We start from the raw sequence: 19553 nt of genomic DNA, 5'->3' as shown, positions 1-19553 counted from the left end.
TTTTCTTAAAGAGACAGTACTTCGATTATCGAATGGTCGAATAGTCGAACGATTTTTAGTTCGAATCGTTCGATTCGAAGTCGAAGTAGTAGTCGAAGGTCGAAGTAGCCCATTCGATGGTCGAAGTAGCCAAAAAAACACTTCGAAAATCGAAGTTTTTTTAATTCGAATCCTTCACTCGAGCTTTGTAAATGTGCCCCTTAATGTACAAAAGCATACAGAAATGTTTTATTCCTTGTCATAATTTCCTGCAAAATTCGCGAAACGGCAAAAAATTCACGAAATATCATGAAATCAGAAAGTTCATGAAAAAATCATGAAATTCTAACGTTTTCACAAAAAAATCGTGAAATTCGAACGTTTTCACAAAAAATTGTGAAATTCGAACGTTTTCACAAAAAATCATGAAATTTGAATGTTTAAAAAAAAAATAGTGAAATTAAAAATTTTCACGAAAAAATAGTGAAAATCGGAAATTGACGCAAGCCGAATTTTCACCTGCGAATTTTCGCGGGGAGGTTTGCCAATTTATTTGCTGGCAGCGAAACGCGGAAATTCGCAGCGAAGTTGTGCCAGGCAAATTTATTCGCCCATCACTACTTTTAATACATTATTTTCCTTCTTTTCAGGTCTGCTAACATCAAAACATGCAATGTATTGGGAAATCTGGAGTCTTGGATGGAAGAAACCTGAACAGTCGCAAAAAGCAGTGGAGGGAAAAGTATGGCAGTTAATGCTTTTAGTTAAAGTTATATTATAGAATGCAACTTTGAAAACAACTACAAAAGTATATTTCAAAACTGCTTAAAATTTTATTTTATTTAATTAAAATATATAAATAAAAATTAGGTGGACATGCTCTTTAAAGGAGAAGCAGTTAAAACCACCTACCCTACATAGACCCCCTCCCTCCTCCCCAGCCTAGTTGCCCCCCGGGCAAATGCCACTAAGTCTTTACTTACCCCTCTGTGCAGATTCTGCCCAGCGGTCGCGATCTTCAGCCGATTCGATAATCTTCGGAATGAGACCGGCGCTTCTGCAATTATCGTGAGTTTCGGCACATGCGCAGTTGTCGCAAATCAGAAATTAGCTCCAACTGCACATGCGCCACTTCACCGTTCTCATTCGGAAGATTACCAAAGAGAAGAAGATGGCTGCCGTGTACTCCGCTGGACACAATCTGCACCAATGGGTAAGTTGCAGCTAGGCTGGGGGTGGGGGGGGGTTGGGGGGGGTGGGGGGGGTGGGGTCTATGTAGGGTAGGGGGTAGGGGTTTTTTAACTTTAGGGGTTGCTTCTCCTTTAAGCTAAAATATTCTGAGCCCATGTACTATTTGATAAGTACATTTAAAAAAGCAGCAACTTTATGCAAACCATGTTTTTATAAAAACAGTGCTTTCTTACACCAAGACCCCCTAGTTCGCCACCTAAAACCTACCGAAGTCAATGTTAGCCTATGGGGAAGGTCCCCATAGGCTTTGCAATCTTTTTTTGGTCGAAGAAAAATCGGATTTAAATTCGACAGTCGAATATCGAGGGTTAATTTGCCCCTAAGAGCTTTTTGTAACTACAAGTAAACTCACAAACTATAAAACAATGAATGGCATGAGATTTATTAAAAAAACACACACAAAAAATACAAATGAGAAAAAAATCGGAAAACTTCTAAAAATCTGAATTGATTTAAAGTGGGATCAGCTCAGCTACCAATGACTTCTAAAGCACCTCAACAACTTTTACTTGGCAAAGGTTTCGTGTTTTTTCACTCACGAGTTTTTTAGAAGAATAGAAAAACCACAAATTTTTATAGATTTGTGAGGAAAAAAATCAAAATTCAATTGTTAGTAAATTACTTACAGTACTTAAAGTTCTGTCCCATTTCACCCACAATTCCATATATTTCTGATCTTACTATATGGAATCACTTTTTCTAGTGGCATTTCCAAGTGCTATTATGCTTACTTAATGCATGTTTACATTTTTATAAAGATAAATCAGTGCTATTTTTTTTTTCTAACTTGAAAACCAGGTTACCTAGTAACTCTAGAGCACGTTGTATCTGGCAATGCTGTTAGGATAATCTGACCTACTGTATATATTTATAGGTTCCCACAGTCGACAGAGAAAAATCTGTTTAAAATGTTTTAAAATAATGGAAATAAATGTTATTTCTGTGTAAATCATTCCTGATTCAACAGATTCAATAAAACATTTTTCCAGAAAAAATAAATAAACAAAAACAATGCCCTGGATGGAACAGCATGTAGGTCTCACACTTTGACTGAGTGAGAAAATGCTTGCAATTTATTTGTTTCTTTCACCAGCAAGGAAGGAAAATGGCCTCAAGCTCCTGGAGTTTACAGTTACTAAAAATGATCATTGCAGCACCTAAATATTTTACAATGTTTGTACTGTCACACCAATCGGGAGTGTAAATCTGTAGTACAAATGAATGAATATAAATGATAACAGCATTGCCAGAATGTATCGCTCAAATATGTGAATTCCTACATAACCACACAAAAGCATAAATAAAACTTTGGTGACCACCAAATAACTGAGAAATGTTAGATAGATTTAGAAATCACGGTTGTATTTTCTGCATGCTTTTATTTTCCAGCTTTTGCCTTCCAGATTTGAATATAAAGTAACCAATAACCTAAAGAGAAGGATTCTTGCACAGACAGCACTGAATAAATTCCTTGTCTAGGAAGATTGGCACATAAATCCCTTTTATTAGTGCAGTGAAAGCATTTTCTGCCTGGGAGTAATGGAATACAGGTACCCTCATGAGAGTTGCTGATCGTATCATCAACTTCTACATGTAGGTTTAGAACAGACCAATCTTATTAAGAAACAAGGTTGAAAAAAAGCAGCTACCCTTTGTTGCTTCGAACATTTCACCAACACTGGGTTTATATTAAGCACTACTAGGGGAGCAAGCACTGGTATACCAAAGGGTGCAGTTATGGAGCAAGTGTGACTTTGGAGATGAATAGTGAGTAGAGTACAGGGATCTCTGCTTCCCAGCATCATCCCAGGGCCTACTGGCAGATTTGTCTGATTAGGTGCATTTCAGTGAATGCATCTTTGCTAAATGCCCCTAATTCTTTACTTACCCCTCGTGCAGATTCAGGGCACCAGAGTTCACGGGCGCCATTTCTTCTCTTCGGTAATCTTCGGGAAAAGAGTGGCGTAATGGCGCATGTGCAGTTGGAGCAATCTTCTGTTTCTCGACAACTGCACATGTGCCGAAAGTCACGGAAATTGCAGAAGCTCCGGAAGAAGACCCGAAGATTACCAAAGAGAAGAAGATGGCGCCCGTGAATCTGCACCAAGGGGTAAGTAAAGAGGTAGGGGCATTTACCGGGGGTAACACTTAGGCTGGGGGGGGAGTAGGGAGGGGGGTCTAAGTGGGGTAAAGGGGTAGGGTTTTATATTAGCAAGGGGTTGGGTCTCCTTTAAGGATTCAAAAAAGTATTGTTCCAATGCAGAAGAGAGTGGTATTTCTTTACAGAACAAAAATCACTGTTACCCCTTCTTAAAAAAAAAATATACAAATCAGGACCTTAATCTTTTTAATCGCATTTATATACAGGGGCAGATTTGATTTGTGAATAATCCAAACTCGATATGAATTTTAATTTCGAGATTTATCAAACCTTTAAAAATTCTAATTAGACTATTCACCGCGTAAAGCCTGCCGAGTTCATGTATAAGTCAATGGGAGAGGTCCAGTGATAATTTTTAAGATGTTACTAGCCTTCCTGACATTCAAGTTTTTGTTTCGGAGAAAAAAATTGATTTGAGTTAAGTCAATTAGATTCGAATACGATATGAGTTTTCGGGTCGGGGATATTAGTTTGAGTTTTAGATATTACATTTTTTTTATTATATAACCCGCCAATCGGATTTCGAGAACAGGTATTGGACCTGTTATCAAGAATGCTCGGGATCTGTGGGTTTCTGGATAACAGATCTTTCCATAATTTGGATCTTCATAACTTAAGTCTACAAGAAAATCATGTAAACATTAAATATACCCAATAGGCTGGTTCCAATAAAGATTAATTATATCTTAGTTTGGATCAGGTACAAGGTACTGTTTTATTATTACAGAGAAAATAATTTTACAGAGAAAAAGAAAATCATTTTTAAAAATTTTGATTAATTTATTATAATGGAGTCTATGTGAGCTGCTTTATGTGATTCAGAACAGTCTGGATAATGGGTTTCCAGATAACAGATCCCTTACCTGTATATTTGAATTTATTAGAGTTACAAAAAAAACTCACATGAATTCTAAATTCGACCTTTGATAAATGTGCCTCCCCAGGTAATGGCCTTGGGAGAAGGTTTGACTGAAACCATCACCTCCAGATGAGAGTGAGATCAAAGCACCTGTATCCATCCGTCTCTAATATTATTGAATGAGATGCACACAGAGTAGTAACAGGTGAACCTCAGCAGGCTTGTGTATTTACTATTTTTTTCCCTAATTCCCATACCAAATAATAATCATACAATCGTTTACTCTCTAGATTAAGACACAACGATACTAGATTCAAACACTACAGTTGCAACACAAATAACCAAAAATGTAATTGCATTATAACATTATTATAGTCTGGTTGCCAAAGAGATCATTTGTGTTGCGATAGGAATCTTTTGCACAACAGCTTTGTTAGCTCTATCACATTGTGGACTCACCATTTGTTTCTGCAAATTTTTTAACGTCATTGAGGGTCTGTAGCTCTTCCCGAGGACATTCAAAAACACAGAGTGCTATAGACTTGATTTTTCGATTTACTAAGTCGAGTTTGCATGGATCCAAGAAAAAGACATACCTGAAACATGTACACAACAGCATCAGTACATAAGTTTTAAAATCGTAGTGAACATTGCAGTAAACAAATGCTAATGATGAATCTACTTCTACAAACCTTAATAAACTAGATTATGTAATACATAGTGCAAAAGGTATATGCAATACAGCTGATAGGGATCCAATACCCCTATATTTTCTACAGGGCTGTCAGCAGAGGGTAAATTTACTGATTTGCTTCACACACACACACACACACACATAGAGATATATATATATATATATATATATATATATATATATATATATATATATATCTGCCTATACCATTGATTTTATGATTAGAGTACAGAGTTATGTAAAGGCAATCTTCCACATACTCCATTTTAATCAAATAATTAACTTTTTAAAAATTATTTCCTTCTCTGTAATAATAAAACAGTACCTTGTACTTGAACCTAATATATTATTAATCCTTATTGGAGGCAAAACAATCCAATTGGGTTTAATTAATATTTTATTTTTAAGCTCTGCGTCTATGCAACTTCAAGTCAATTTGCAACATGGGCTGGCAACAATTTAGCACCCATGGAATGTACTTATATCCTTCCAACCACTGCCATAGGAGCCAACTCTCTCATACTGGCTCTCAATGCTGAGAATATGTAATACAGGTATAGGATCCAGAAACCCATTATCCAGCAAGTTCCCAATTACGGGAAGACAATCTCACATAGACAGGGGCGATTCTGGCCCCTCCGCTGCCTGAGGCAGCAGCTGTTGCTGCTGCCCCCCCTCCCCCGGAAATTAGCTCTTAAAGTACCAGGAGCAGCATTTTTGCTGCCCCTGGTACCTAGTGGGGCGCTGCCGCCTGAGGCGACAGCCTCAACTCGCCTCATTGGCGAAGCACCCCTGCACATAGACTCAAATAATTCACTTTTTTTTCACTTTTTTTCCAATGATTTCCTTTTTCCATAATTAAACAGTACCTTGTACTTGAACCCACCCAGCTAAGCTATAATTAATCCTTACTTAAGGCAAAATAATTCTTTTGGGTTTAATTCATTTTTAAATGTTTTTTTTTAGTCAACAAAGTATGGAGATCCTAATTACGGAAAGATCCCTTATCTAGAAAACCCCAGGTCCAAAGCATTTTGAATAACAGCTCCTATACTTCTAATAGTTATTGGTCTTCTGGATCACTGAGATGAGACTGTTTAATATAGATTCTTTCAGTGATGTACAATGGGAGCTGTATCTGAGGAAAGGGTAAGTAAAACTGAACTACCTATCAGTCTACATTCTCTCCATAAGCTGGGGTTGGTACATAGAAATATCCATGGCAGCATCTTTAGCGCCTTCTACATACTCCTTCTGTAAATAAAGCTATGTACTATATTATTCTTGCCACGACTAACATTATTTGAAATATGTAATATTGTAGTAGTTAAAGGGATATCCTTCAATATAGTATAACTTGCCAATTAAGAATTAAAGTGGATTAATTAAAAATAAAACATTATATTTGCATGTAAAGGAATCACTTATGTGATCATCATCATATTGGACAGTATTCTACGCTAAGCACAAAATTAAATGGAGAACTAACCCCTAAAAATGAATATGGCTAAAAATGCCATATTTTTAATACTGAACTTATTGCATCAGCATAAAGTTTCAGCTTCTCAATAGCAGCAATGATCCAGGACTTCAAATGTGTCACCATCTTGGAAAGTGTCTGCGACACTCACATGCTCAGTGGGCTCTGAGCAGCTGTTGAGAAGCTAATCTTAGTGGTAGTTGCACATTATCAAGCAGAAAATGAGTTTGGACTGTAATATATCCTGATGCTTCAATGCTGATTATTACATTCTGATGTGAATTGCACAGGTTTCTGTGCTGCCAAGTAATAATTATCTGTATTACTAATCAGCCTTATATTGTGGCATTTATATTCTATGTGTACTGTATATTGTGAATCAGCCCCTAAGCTCTAGTAAGTGACAGCAGCACAGAGTGTGTTCAGTGAATCAACAGAAAACAAGATGGGGAGCTATTGGGGCATCTTTGTAGACACAGATCTTTACTGCTAAAGGGCTGTGGTTGCCTTGGGCTGGTACAGAAGCCTAAAACATAATGTACAACATTTCTAACCTGCTTCTTAAAGGGATACTGTCATGGGAAAAAAATTTTTTTCAAAATGAATCAGTTAATAATAGTGCTGCTCCAGCAGAATTCTGCACTGAAATCCATTTCTCAAAAGAGCAAACAGATTTTTTTATAATCAATTTTGAAATCTGACATGGGGCTATACATATTGTCAATTTCCCAGCTGCCCCAAGTCATGTGACTTGTGCTCTGATAAACTTCAATCACTTTTTACTGCTGTACTGCAAGTTGGAGTGATATCACCCCCCTCCCTTTTCCCCCCCAGCAGCGAAACAAAAGAACAATGGGAAGGTAACCAGATAGCAGCTCCCTAACACAAGATAACAGCTGCCTGGTAGATCTAAGAACAACACTCAATAGTAAAAACCCATGTCCCACTGAGTCACATTCAGTTACATTCAGAGAAGGAAAAACAGCAGCCTGCCAGAAAGCATATCTCTCCTAAAGTGCAGGCACAAGTCACATGACCAGGGGCAGCTGGAAAATTGACAAAATGTCTAGCCCCATGTCAGATTTCATAATTGATTATAAAAAAATCTGTTTGCTCTTTTGAGAAATGGATTTCAGTGCAGAATTCTGCTGGAGCAGCGCTATTAACTGATTCATTTTGAAAAAAAATTTTTTCCCATGACAGTATCCCTTTAAGTTAAGCTTTAGTTCTCCTTTAAGAGGTGGCAGGGCAGCTCATCTTCAAGCACTTCTGGGAATGCCCTTTCTCATTAGCATTGGCAAATACAATTGGTATAAAACTATGAAGCAGGAGAGACTACAGAGGGCGTGTGGTAGCTTTTAAAGCAGTACTGCTCTGATTGCTGCGGATTTTATGCCAACCTAGAGAATCTCTCCTCCAGTAGGATGGCTTTAAATCTCACCACAATGATATGGGTAAGCACTTATTTTAAATATTCCCTCATTTTTCTGCCTGTATGTTATCCACTCACAGAATATTAGCTCTATAGGGCAGAAACCTCCTCTCTTCTGTGTCTCAACACAAAGGCCACAGTGATGCTGGCCCAGAATCTAATCTAATGATCATCCATTAATGCCTTGCTTTTGTAACAAATGCATGTCACACAATAGACTTACTTGTTGTTGCTGTGGTCAAGGCCACTGTTAATAAACCCTTCAATTTTGGTATTCTTTTGCCCACAGATGTTTCCATAGCTGTCATAGCCAAAAACCAAACGTGAGGCAGATCCAGTGGCAATGGAAAAAACACAAATGAACCCCTGAGAAAGAACAAAAAAAAAGATAATGCATTACACACATATTAATTTACTGAACCTGTTGCATTTACTAACATATGGAAATATGAGCAAGTTGGTTAGAGAACTAGTTCACTTTTACAAAAGCTATAGTTTTCAAATTGCACCCCAAAGACAATGGACTTCTATTTTAACATTATATTATGGAATTATGGGCCTTTCTTCTTCCATATTACAAAATGATTCTGTTTAAGAAAAAATGGTGGGAATAAGGATCCTCGTGGCCATTGGCTAACCATTTTGGACATTCAGCCCATCTTTTGAGGAGGAGTCCTCAAACAGTTGCCGGGATGGCGTCAATTGTACTGTGGAACAAGATCAGCATTTGAACTTAATTCCTATGTTACATTTCCAGATTAACTCTGCACTGCCAGTTACCTATCATCCTTGATCCTATTATTGGGAAGTTCTCTGAAGCCATCTAATTATCGGGTTTTCACTTTAAAAAAACAACAACATTGGAGAGAGATATCCTGTTTAATTCTATGAGAGAGAGAGATAAAATTGATTTAAAAAAGAGAAGTTGGAAAATGCAACACAAAACAATTTTGTATCATTTTGCCAACCAGAACACTACAATTTCATTCAAGAGAGTCTTGGCATATTGCTTAATCTTCAGTTTATTTAAATGCTTATTTTAGAGTTAACATTTTGAACTATATAAGAAGAAAATACTTTTGTGATTTTGAAACATCACAAAAACATGCCATTCCAGATGCAGAAGAACATCAATGAATTAATGATCTTGTCTCCAAAAGAAAGCAAACATGATTTACTAACTGCTGTGTTGCTAAACCTCATGCTGAACATGTCATTGATATATTTAATAGTAGTTGCAGCCCCCATGCCTGCCAGTCTAAAAATCTACAAGCCCAGTAGATTTATAGTCACGATAATATTTTTTATAACTTGTTTCTCTGCACAGCAAAATAGATAAACTTGCTTCTCAGAAGCGAGGTCAATAAGAGTCCAATATTGGAGTTCAGCGGTAGGGGATTGGGATGAGACAACTGGATGGATTCCACAAAGGTAAAAAGAAAATTACAGGGCATCATTTCAAAGTGTGCTAACACTATTTCTACATAGATTACAAAAATATTGTAGTGTAAGTAGGTGATGTTCAAACAAAACAAAAATGTGGCTTATTCAAAATGTCTTAATTTCCATTCTACAGAATAATTTCAGTAAATGAAGTCTATTACTGATAAGCAGGGGCAGAACTACCGGGGGAGCAGGGGGTGCGAGTGGGCCAGGGCCCGCACCCCCTCAGGGCCCCCCGGCAGTCCGTGCGCCGCTTTGCAGCGCATATTCCCGGCCAGTTCCGGGTGTACGGAGGGGGCCGGGGGCCCGGCTGCGCGTCCTGCGCCAGGGCCCGTCCCCCTCTAGTTACGCTTCTGCTGATAAGTGCAAGGTTACATATAGAGAGAAATATATATTCATCGCATATAGAAATATCCTTAATGGATATGAATGCCTTGATGGTGCCACTCAAGGCATGTGTGTGGGGTTGTTCTTTTGCATTTCTGTGTACCAGCATGCTCAAGTTGAACAATGAAGAGTTGAACTTGACCAGTGATCCCCAACCAGTGGCAAGTGAGCAACATGTTGCTCACCAACCCCTTGGATGTTGCTCCCAGTGGCCTCAAAACAGGTGATTATTTTTGAATTCCTGGCTTGGAGGCAAGTTTTGGTTGAATTAAAACCAGGTGTACTGCCAAATAGAACCTTTTGTAGGCTGCTAGTCCACATAGGGGTTACCCAATGGCCAATCACAGCACTTATTTTACAAAACCCATTTTTCATGCTTATGTTGCTCCCCACTCTTTTTACATCTGAATGTGGCTCACAGGTAAAAAAGATTGGGGACTCCTGGACTTGACTGATCTTTTCCAAAAATAGCTACAGTACGTAACAATGTCAATCACACATGTCTGTTTTAACAAAGTGATCTTCAGATCAGATGGCTTGCAAAAACTCTTTCCTGAAAATGCATACTACACAAGCCAATAATAACACTTTGCTAAACACCACCACCATATTTTTAATTAACATGGAAAAAGAAACATTGGCTTAATGTTTAGCCTGTACAAGATCTAGGGTGCATCCCTTCAAATTTGATTTTCTTACCTCTTGCTGTTGTCACAACATGTTAACATGCCAACTTGTAAAAGAATAACTTGGAATATCTAATTACTTGTCTTCAGACTGAAGCAAATTCTAAAGGCTCTGCATGCTGCCCTTTAATAATTAGCATGTTAATTAGATGTCTGAGAACTCAAAATTATTATAAATTCAAGTGTAAATAAGTGTTGGTTTTCACATTGTGTTTTTCATTCTGACAATAGAGATTACAGTCTTCATAAATTTATCAAAATTAGAGATAGATGATTGATAGATACTTTCTCTTTGCCTTTTATTTTTAGGATTTATCATGCACAAGAAACATTAGATATACAAATATATATATATATTTATATATATATATATTTATATGTGTGTGTGTGTATTAGTCACTCTCCATATATGTTAATACTGTATGTTAATAAAACAGTGCAACCTTTTTTATGATACAGTATTTATGCTTCATAGATGTCTACAGACACTACTCATATTCCAAAAAGTAATTGAGCAGATAGGCAATGTTCTATGATTCTAATAAGTTAAGACTGGGAACTTCTCAAAATAGTAATAGACGTTCTTAATAGAACACTGAACTAAGTTTCTATGTCATGAAACACCACATATTATAATTATTATTAATTTAATTAAACTAACAAGCATTAAAATGTAAACTTTTTTTACTTACTAAACATTACTTTCCAAACATTTTGTTTCAATACATCAAGGCAAAATGTCCATTGGATATATAATCTTCTGTAGTATATTTGTGTACCAAAACTTTTATATCATGAAAATGTAGTATTTTGTATAGTTAGGCATTAGTAATTAAAATATATCTTCTTTTACACTGAAACATTAAGCTGTGAATATATTATTTTTTTTATACACAAAATACATAATAATGCTGTAAATTAAAGCAGGGAAAATAAGTATTGAGCATGTCAAGTTTTTCTCCATAAATAGATTTCTAATGGGTCTATTGACATGAAATTCACACCATATGTTGGTAACAAACCAATGAATCCACACATACAAAGAACTCAAAACAAATAAATCCATAAATTAAATTATGTGGAATAAAGTGGAATAACACAGTATTGAAAACGCTTACTGAAAATGAATGCTTAGTGGAAAGCCTTTGTTTGTAATGACATCTCCAAACTTCACTGTTGGTATGATGTTTTTGGGGTTATGTGCAATGCCATTTCTCCTTCAATCATGGTGCTTGCAATGACATCCAAAGTGTTCAATTTTGGTCTCATCTGACCAGACTATATTCTCCCAGAATTTCATTGGCTTGTCCAAACGTTGCGCAGCAAACTTTGAACGAGCTTCAACATGCTTTTTCTTCAGAAGTGAAGTCTTGCACGGTGAGTGTGTATAGAGGCCATGTCAGTTGAGAGTATTACTTATTGTTTTCTCCGAAACAACTGAGAAACCTTTTTAAAGGCCGTCATTTAGGACTAAACCAGCTAATATCAATTTGCACTGATAGGGGGCAGGATTGCTTTCTAAATACTGACAGATTTCAGCAGGTTTCTTGGCTTTTCATGCCCTTTTGCACCTACTTTTCTTCATGTGTTCAATACATATTCCCTGTGTCATTCGACTTTACTATGCATAACTTATTTTATGGACTTATTTGTTTTGAGTTCTTTGTATGTGTGTATTACTTGGATTGTTTCTGGCATCTGGTATAAATTTCATGTCAATAGCACCATTAGAAATATATATATACTGATGTGTTCAATACTTATTTTGACTGCTATATATCCTAATAATCAGTGCTTAGTGTTGTAATTGTGTCACATGACTTGATGCAACTTGTATTATATATATATATATATATATATATATATATATATATATATATATATATATATATATATATATATCTATATCTATATATATATATATATATATCTATATATATATATATATCTATATATATATATATATATATATATATATATATATATCTGTATTATAATAAACCCTTTGGTGAAAAATATGTGGACATTATGGGGAAGATTTACTAAGGTTCGAATGGTAAATTCCAATTTTCAAATTTTCACATTACTCACTATATATCTCTACTTTCAATTTATAGGCTTATCTATCCACAAACCTCCTTATCAGGTACCTCAATTCTCGTACTGTGTTATAATCCCTTAAAACAAAGTTTACCGAACTATGGAGCAGATATCTGTCACCATGAAAGGTTTATAAAACATGGACTGTTTTGTCAACAGATGCTTTTTGCAGAAAACTGTGGCGGACACAATGCCCATCAGCCTAATACCATTTCTGATGTTGACAGATCACCAAAAGAAAAACACACAATGATGAAATTGTACAACAGCTGCTGCAGGCTGTATTATTTAGTGTTTAGCTGGATAGTAACCAAACAGCATGCAAATGTTTCAAGGGCCTCTACCACAGTGAGAAACGGGCAGAGGTGCTTGAAATATTTGCATACTATTGCATTTAAACCTCAAATAATCCAACTAACGGCTCCTTTCATTCTATTTATGCATTCATGGGAGTAAAGCCAAGAGGAATGCTGATAATTAGTATTGCATGTCAGGTATTTTGTTTTAAAATTTGTACACTCTTTGCACTACTTAGATTTATTTGTCACAGAAATAGTAAATAAAATTGTGCATAATAAAATGAAAAAGTAATTCTAAACAACTGTACAGCATAAGTTAATTCTACTTTTTTTCACTGATTTTAGAGCAATTTCTAAATGTAATTGCTAGTTAAAACAGTATGGGACATATTTACTAAGGGTCAAATATCGAGGGTTAATAAACCCTCAAATTCGACCCTGCGCGGTAAAATCCTACGAATTCGAATATCAAATTCATAGGATTTACTGCAAACCCTACGATCGAACGATCGACGGAAAAATAGTTCGATCGAACAATGAAATCCTTCGAATCAAAGGATTTTAATCGATTGAAGGATTTTCCTTCGATCAAAAAAATCTTAGAAAAGTAATGGGGAAGGTCCCCATAGGCTAACATTGTACCTCGGTAGGTTTAAACTACCTAAGTAGGTAATCAAAGTTTTTATCAAAGAGACAGTACTATCGAATGGTCGAATATTCGAACGATTTTTAGTTTGAATCATTCGATTCGAAGTCAAAGGTCATAGTAGCCTATTCGATGGTCGAAGTACCCAAAAAAAACTTCGAAATTCAACGTTTTTTTTACTTTGAATCCTTCACTCGAGCTTAGTAAATGTGCCCCTATCTGTCTGTCCCTTGCAATGCCATTAACTGCTTGTACTGACTAATGGACAAGTAGTCAGCTGTTCTCCATCCATAATGTGGAATTGGAATACAGGTATGGGATCCGTTATCCGTAAACCCGTTATCCGGAAAGTTCCGAATTACGGAATGCCGTCTCCCATTGACTCCATTATAATAAAATAATTAGAATTTTTCTAAATAATTTCATTTTTCTCTGTAATAATAAAACAGTAGCTTGTACTTGATCCCAACTAAGATATAATTAACCCTTATTGGAAGCAAAACCAGCCTATTGGGTTTATTTAATGTTTACATGATTTTCTAGTAGTCTTAAGGTATGAAGAACCAAATTACGGAAAGATCCCTTATCCGGAAAACCCCGGGTCCCAAGCATTCTGGATAACAGGTCCCATACCTGTATTGGCTGGAGATGAATCTTGACCACGTGACACAGACAGAGACAAGATGAATCTAGTTACATTGTGTCATTGGTTTCAAGGCTGGAGCTCAATCAGTTCCTGACTTGGAGGCTAAGAATAATAGATTGTTGCCAAAAACAGCCCTTCTTTGCAACCCATTAAAACAAAATGTCGGGGACCTCTTTGTAAAAGTGGCCATACCCACAAAAAATACTCACCATTCCAACACAAAATAGAATGAACAGCAGGAGCCATGGAATATCAGTACAACTGTGCTCCTCCAACGGCCTCCAGTCGCTTTTGAAGTTCTAAAAGTTAACAATAAAAAATGTATGTTAAAATAGTTATTTGAATGTGTTGGTGTTAGTTAAAAACATAAATGGATAAAAATAATGGATTTTTTCATGACTTCTTTCACTTCACACCTTCACTCACACCTGGTGCTTTAGAGAACTCTATTGTTATAGTTTCTAGCCTTCAAAAATCTCTCTTTAGGCAAGCATGTAAAATAACCTTACAACAAGTATATTTCTATGTACACGACAAACAAGTTTACAATGCATATGCCACTGTATCACCTTGACTTTTATGTGAAACAATGTTAAATATTTTCTTCCCTTGTTTCTGTTTTAAAATTGAAGTTGTATTATAAACCATTTTTGGAGATAAAGGATTATTTTTATCAATACTGCGCCAGGAGTGCAGAGTTATTCATCACAATTCGAATTTGTGGGTTTTAGAGAAGTTAAACACACTGGGGCCGATTCACTAACTTCGAGTGAAGGATTCGAAGGTAAAAAACTTCGAATTTCGAAGTTTTTTTGGGCTACTTCGACCATCGAATGGGCTACTTCGACCTTCGACTACGACTACGACTTTGAATCGAAGGATTCGAAGTAAAAATCGTTCGACTGTTCTACCATTCGATAGTCGAAGTATGTCTCTTTAAAAAAAACTTCGACCCCCTAGTTCGCCATCTAAAAGCTACCGAAGTCAATGTTAGCCTATGGGGAAGGTCCCCATAGGCTTGGCTAACTTGTTTTGATCGAAGGATATTCCTTCGATCGTTGGATTAAAATCCTTCGAATCGTTCGATTCAAGGATTTTATCGTTCGATCGAAGGAATTATCCTTCGATCGAACTATCTGCGCTAAATCCATCGACTTCGATATTCGAAGTCGAAGGATTTTAATTTCTAGTCGAATATCGAGGGTTAATTAACCCTTGATATTCGACGCTTAGTGAATCTGCCCCTATGTTATATGTTTCATTAGGGTGGTGGCAGACTACGCTACTGGGGGACATTAGTCGCCCAGCGACAAAACGCCTTTTCTTCAGATGACTTCCCTGGCAGGATGGCACTCGGATCGCTTTGGCTTTCTGAAGTCACCCGAAGTTTCCTCATGAGGAAATTTATTAGCGTTTAAAAAAATTCATATTGTTTTCATAAATAATTTGACCTTTGATAAATAGATTTATGAAGTTAGATGCAAGTGATTGTTTAAAAGGTTTTTTCATGAATTGCTTTGTTTTCATTTAGTTAATAGACCACACACTCTATAAAAAAATGAAAGCTTCTATTTACAGATTGTGATTATGGCAACTACGATTGTTTGTTTCAAAACAAGGTAAAATTTACATAAAAGCATGTTGCAGAAGTCAATGAGAAAGGGCTGTTCACTAGCCCTAGAACACTAAGAAAATCCTTGACTTAAAAGGGTAGATTTATTAGGACTAGAAAGAAGTAACTGCAAGTAACAATAAAATTGTAGCCTTACAGAACAATGGTGTTTTGGCTGTAGGGTCAGTGACCCAAATCTGAAAGCTGGAAAAAGGCAGAAGAAGGAAGCAAGTAACTGAAAAAAATAAGACTAGTTATAAAGTTGCCAAGAATACATTTTCTAACATAACTCATACGGTTATTTTAAAGTTACTACTCAGGACCTAAGTGGGCCATACATAGACATATGCTGCTTACACAACCACTCTAGACAAAATCAGCAACTTACTGACCCGCCCATTTATGGGTCCAAAATAGTTTGTTCTACGGATACCTGTCCTGTGATCTGACAGATATATATTGGGCAGGTTACATGATTCCCATTGGAAGAAAACCATATCGGCTATAAATAAGGCCCTTGCCTGAGGGGTCTACATAGGTGTTTGATAAGATCAGATCTTTGCTCTGGAGAAGTTCTACAAGAGCTGATCTTTCCATTATGGTCATCTTTATCAAAATGTGTGGCTTAAAGGGGTGGTTCACCTTTAAGGTAACTTTTATTAACGGCCAATTCTAAGAAACTTTTCAATTGGTTTTCATTATTTATAGTTTTATCGTTATTTGCCTTTTTTCGTATAATTCTTTGCAGCTTCCAAATGGGCGTCGCTGACTCCCTTCTAAAAAACAAATGCTCTGTACAGGGTCGGACGCGTGGTATGCGCAAAATTTTGATTTTACCCCGGCAAAGAGGGGTCGCGCCACTGAGAAGCGGATCTGGACTGGCGGGGCCCACAAGAGCCGACGCCCACCGGGTTTTTTCCTGGTGTCCCACTGGCCCAGTCCGACACTGGCTCTGTAAGGCTACAAATGTTTTGTTACTTTTTCTTACTGACCCTTCTATTCAGGCCCTCTCTTATTCATATTCCAGTCTGTTATTCAAATCAATGCATAGTTGCTATGGTAATTTGGACCCTAGTTACCAGATTGGTTAAGATGCAAATTGAAGAGCTACTGAATAAAAAGCTAAATAACTCAAAAACCTTCAATAACAAAAAATGAAAACCAATTGCAAATTGTCTCAGAATATAACTCTCTAAAAGTTATCTTAAAAGTGAACAACCCCTTTAAAGGATTAATTATATCTTAGTTTGTACAATGTGCTGTTTTATTATTACAGAGAAAAAGGGGGAAAAAACACAAATAATGAAAAATAAATATATATTGCAGATTGCCTCAGAAAATTCCCATCTACATCAGACTAAAAGCAAATGCATATAATACTATATATATTATATTGTGTATTATATAAATACAATACTATATATATATATATATATATATATATATATATATATATATATATATATATATATATATATATATATATATATATATATTGCTGTGCAAGGTATATGTTCTGAAATAATCCCACAGAACTCTGATACACAGTAGTTAGCCTACAATCATGCAGTTACAAGCCGAATTTAAACGAATCCATTAAAAGTATGAGACAAACATAATTTCTTTCCCCACCATGCCTCAGGGTCATTTTAGATGTGATTTGAATAGGGATGTAGCGAACGTCGGAAAAAAAGTTCGCGAACATATTCGCGAACTTGCGCAAAAACGCGAGCGGTTCGCGAACGGTTCGCGAACCCCATAGACTTCAATGGGAAGGCGAACTTTAACATCTAGAAAAGACATTTCTGGCCAGAAAAATGATTTTAAAGTTGTTTAAAGGGTGCAACGACCTGGACAGTGGCATGCCAGAGGGGGATCAAGGGCAAAAATGTATCTGAAAAATCTGCCTGTGTGTGCTTGGAAGAGATAGTGTAGGGGGAGAGCTGTTAGTGATTTCAGGGACAGATGATAGTAAGTTTGCTGGCTAGTAATCTGCTTGATACTGCTCTGTATTGGAGGGACAGAAGTCTGCAGGGATTTGAGGGACATTTTAGCTTAGGTAGCTTTGCTGGCTAGTAATCTACTGTTCTCTTTAAACAACTGCCATACGTTGACCTTGTAGGCATTGTTTGCCCAGTTTTTTTGGACGCAGCCACTGAAGCACAGTTGCCAGAAAAAATATGCCATATAAATGCTGAAAATAGTCATTTTTCGCCATACGTTGACCTTGTAGACATTGTTTGCCCAGTTTTTTTGGACGCAGCCACTGAAGCACAGTTGCCAGAAAAATTATGCCATATAAATGCTGAAAATATAAATTTTTTTGGTTGCAGCCACTGAAGCACAGAGGCCAGAAAAATTATGCCATATAAATGCAGAAAATATGCATTTTTTTGGTCGCAGCCACTGAAGCACAGTTGACAGAAAAATTATGCCATATAAATGCTGAAAATATAAACTTTTTTGGTTGCAGCCACTGAAGCACAGAGGCCAGAAAAATTATGCCATATAAATGCAGAAAACATGCATTTTTTTGGTCGCAGCCACTGAAGCACAGTTGACAGAAAAATTATGCCATATAAATGCTGAAAATATAAATTTTTTTGGTTGCAGCCACTGAAGCACAGAGGCCAGAAAAATTATGCCATATAAATGCAGAAAATATGCATTTTTTTGGTCGCAGCCACTGAAGCACAGTTGCCAGAAAAAATATGCCATATAAATGCTGAAAATAGTCATTTTTTGCCATATACGTTGAGTCAACGTATGGCAAAAAATGACTATTTTCAGCATTTATATGGCATATTTTTTCTGGCCTCTGTGCTTCAGTGGCTGCGGCCAAAAAAACTGTGCAAATAATGCCTACAAGGCCAACGTATACACTACTACAGCGGTGGATACGGATTACGTAAAATATATGAATGCTGCTTGAAAAAAGTGACTCCGGTGTTTTTTCTGGAGACGGTAATATTATGGATATTTAGACAGAATGGGAACAAGGTCACACAGCTCGATGGCGGGTTGAAGAAAACAGTGTGCAAATAATGCCTACAAGGCCAACGTATACACTACTACAGCGGTGGATACGGATTACGTAAAATATATGAATGCTGCTTGAAAAAAGTGACTCCGGTGTTTTTTCTGGAGCATAAAAAATATGCCATATAAATGCTGAAAATAGTAATTTTTCGCCATACGTTGACCTTGTAGACATTGTTTGCCCAGTTTTTTTGGTTGCAGCCACTGAAGCACAGTTGCCAGAAAAAATATGCCATATAAATGCTGAAAATAGTCATTTTTTGCCATACGTTGACCTTGTAGGCATTGTTTGCCCAGTTTTTTTGGTCGCAGCCACTGAAGCACAGTTGCCAGAAAAAATATGCCATATAAATGCTGAAAATAGTAATTTTTTGCCATATACGTTGAGTCAACGTATGGCAAAAAATGACTATTTTCAGCATTTATATGGCATATTTTTTCTGGCCTCTGTGCTTCAGTGGCTGCGGCCAAAAAAACTGGGCAAACAATGCCTACAAGGTCAACGTATACACTACTACAGCGGTGGATACGGATTACGTAAAATATATTATGGCTGCTTGAAAAAAGTCACTCCGGTGTTTTTTCTGGAGACGGTAATATTATGGATATTTAGACAGAATGTGAACAAGGTCACACAGCTAGATGGCGGGTTGAAGAAAACAGTGTGCAAATAATGCCTACAAGGTCAACGTATACACTACTACAGCGGTGGATACGGATTACGTAAAATATATGAATGCTGCTTGAAAAAAGTCACTCCGGTGTTTTTTCTGGAGACGGTAATATTATGGATATTTAGACAGAATGTGAACAAGGTCACACAGCTAGATGGCGGGTTG

General features: G+C 36.7%; 1 protein-coding gene across 1 annotated transcript in view; it reads right to left on the bottom strand.

Moving 5' to 3' along the window:
- The window catches only part of slc44a1.S (solute carrier family 44 (choline transporter), member 1 S homeolog), a 60421-nt gene that overhangs the window by 26740 nt on the left and 14128 nt on the right, over positions 1-19553 (bottom strand). The window contains exons 2-4 of the mRNA XM_018243763.2: positions 14273-14362; positions 8080-8222; positions 4710-4846 (exon numbers count right to left, since the gene is read on the bottom strand). Coding sequence (XP_018099252.1) covers positions 4710-4846; positions 8080-8222; positions 14273-14362 — 370 coding nt within the window. The remainder of the gene's footprint in view (positions 1-4709; positions 4847-8079; positions 8223-14272; positions 14363-19553) is intronic.

This window comes from Xenopus laevis, chromosome 1S (genome assembly GCF_017654675.1).
Source record: "Xenopus laevis strain J_2021 chromosome 1S, Xenopus_laevis_v10.1, whole genome shotgun sequence".
Classification (NCBI taxonomy): Eukaryota; Metazoa; Chordata; class Amphibia; order Anura; family Pipidae; genus Xenopus; species Xenopus laevis.
The sequence above is the reverse complement of the archived record's forward strand: the minus strand, read 5'-3'. Positions and strand labels throughout refer to the sequence as shown.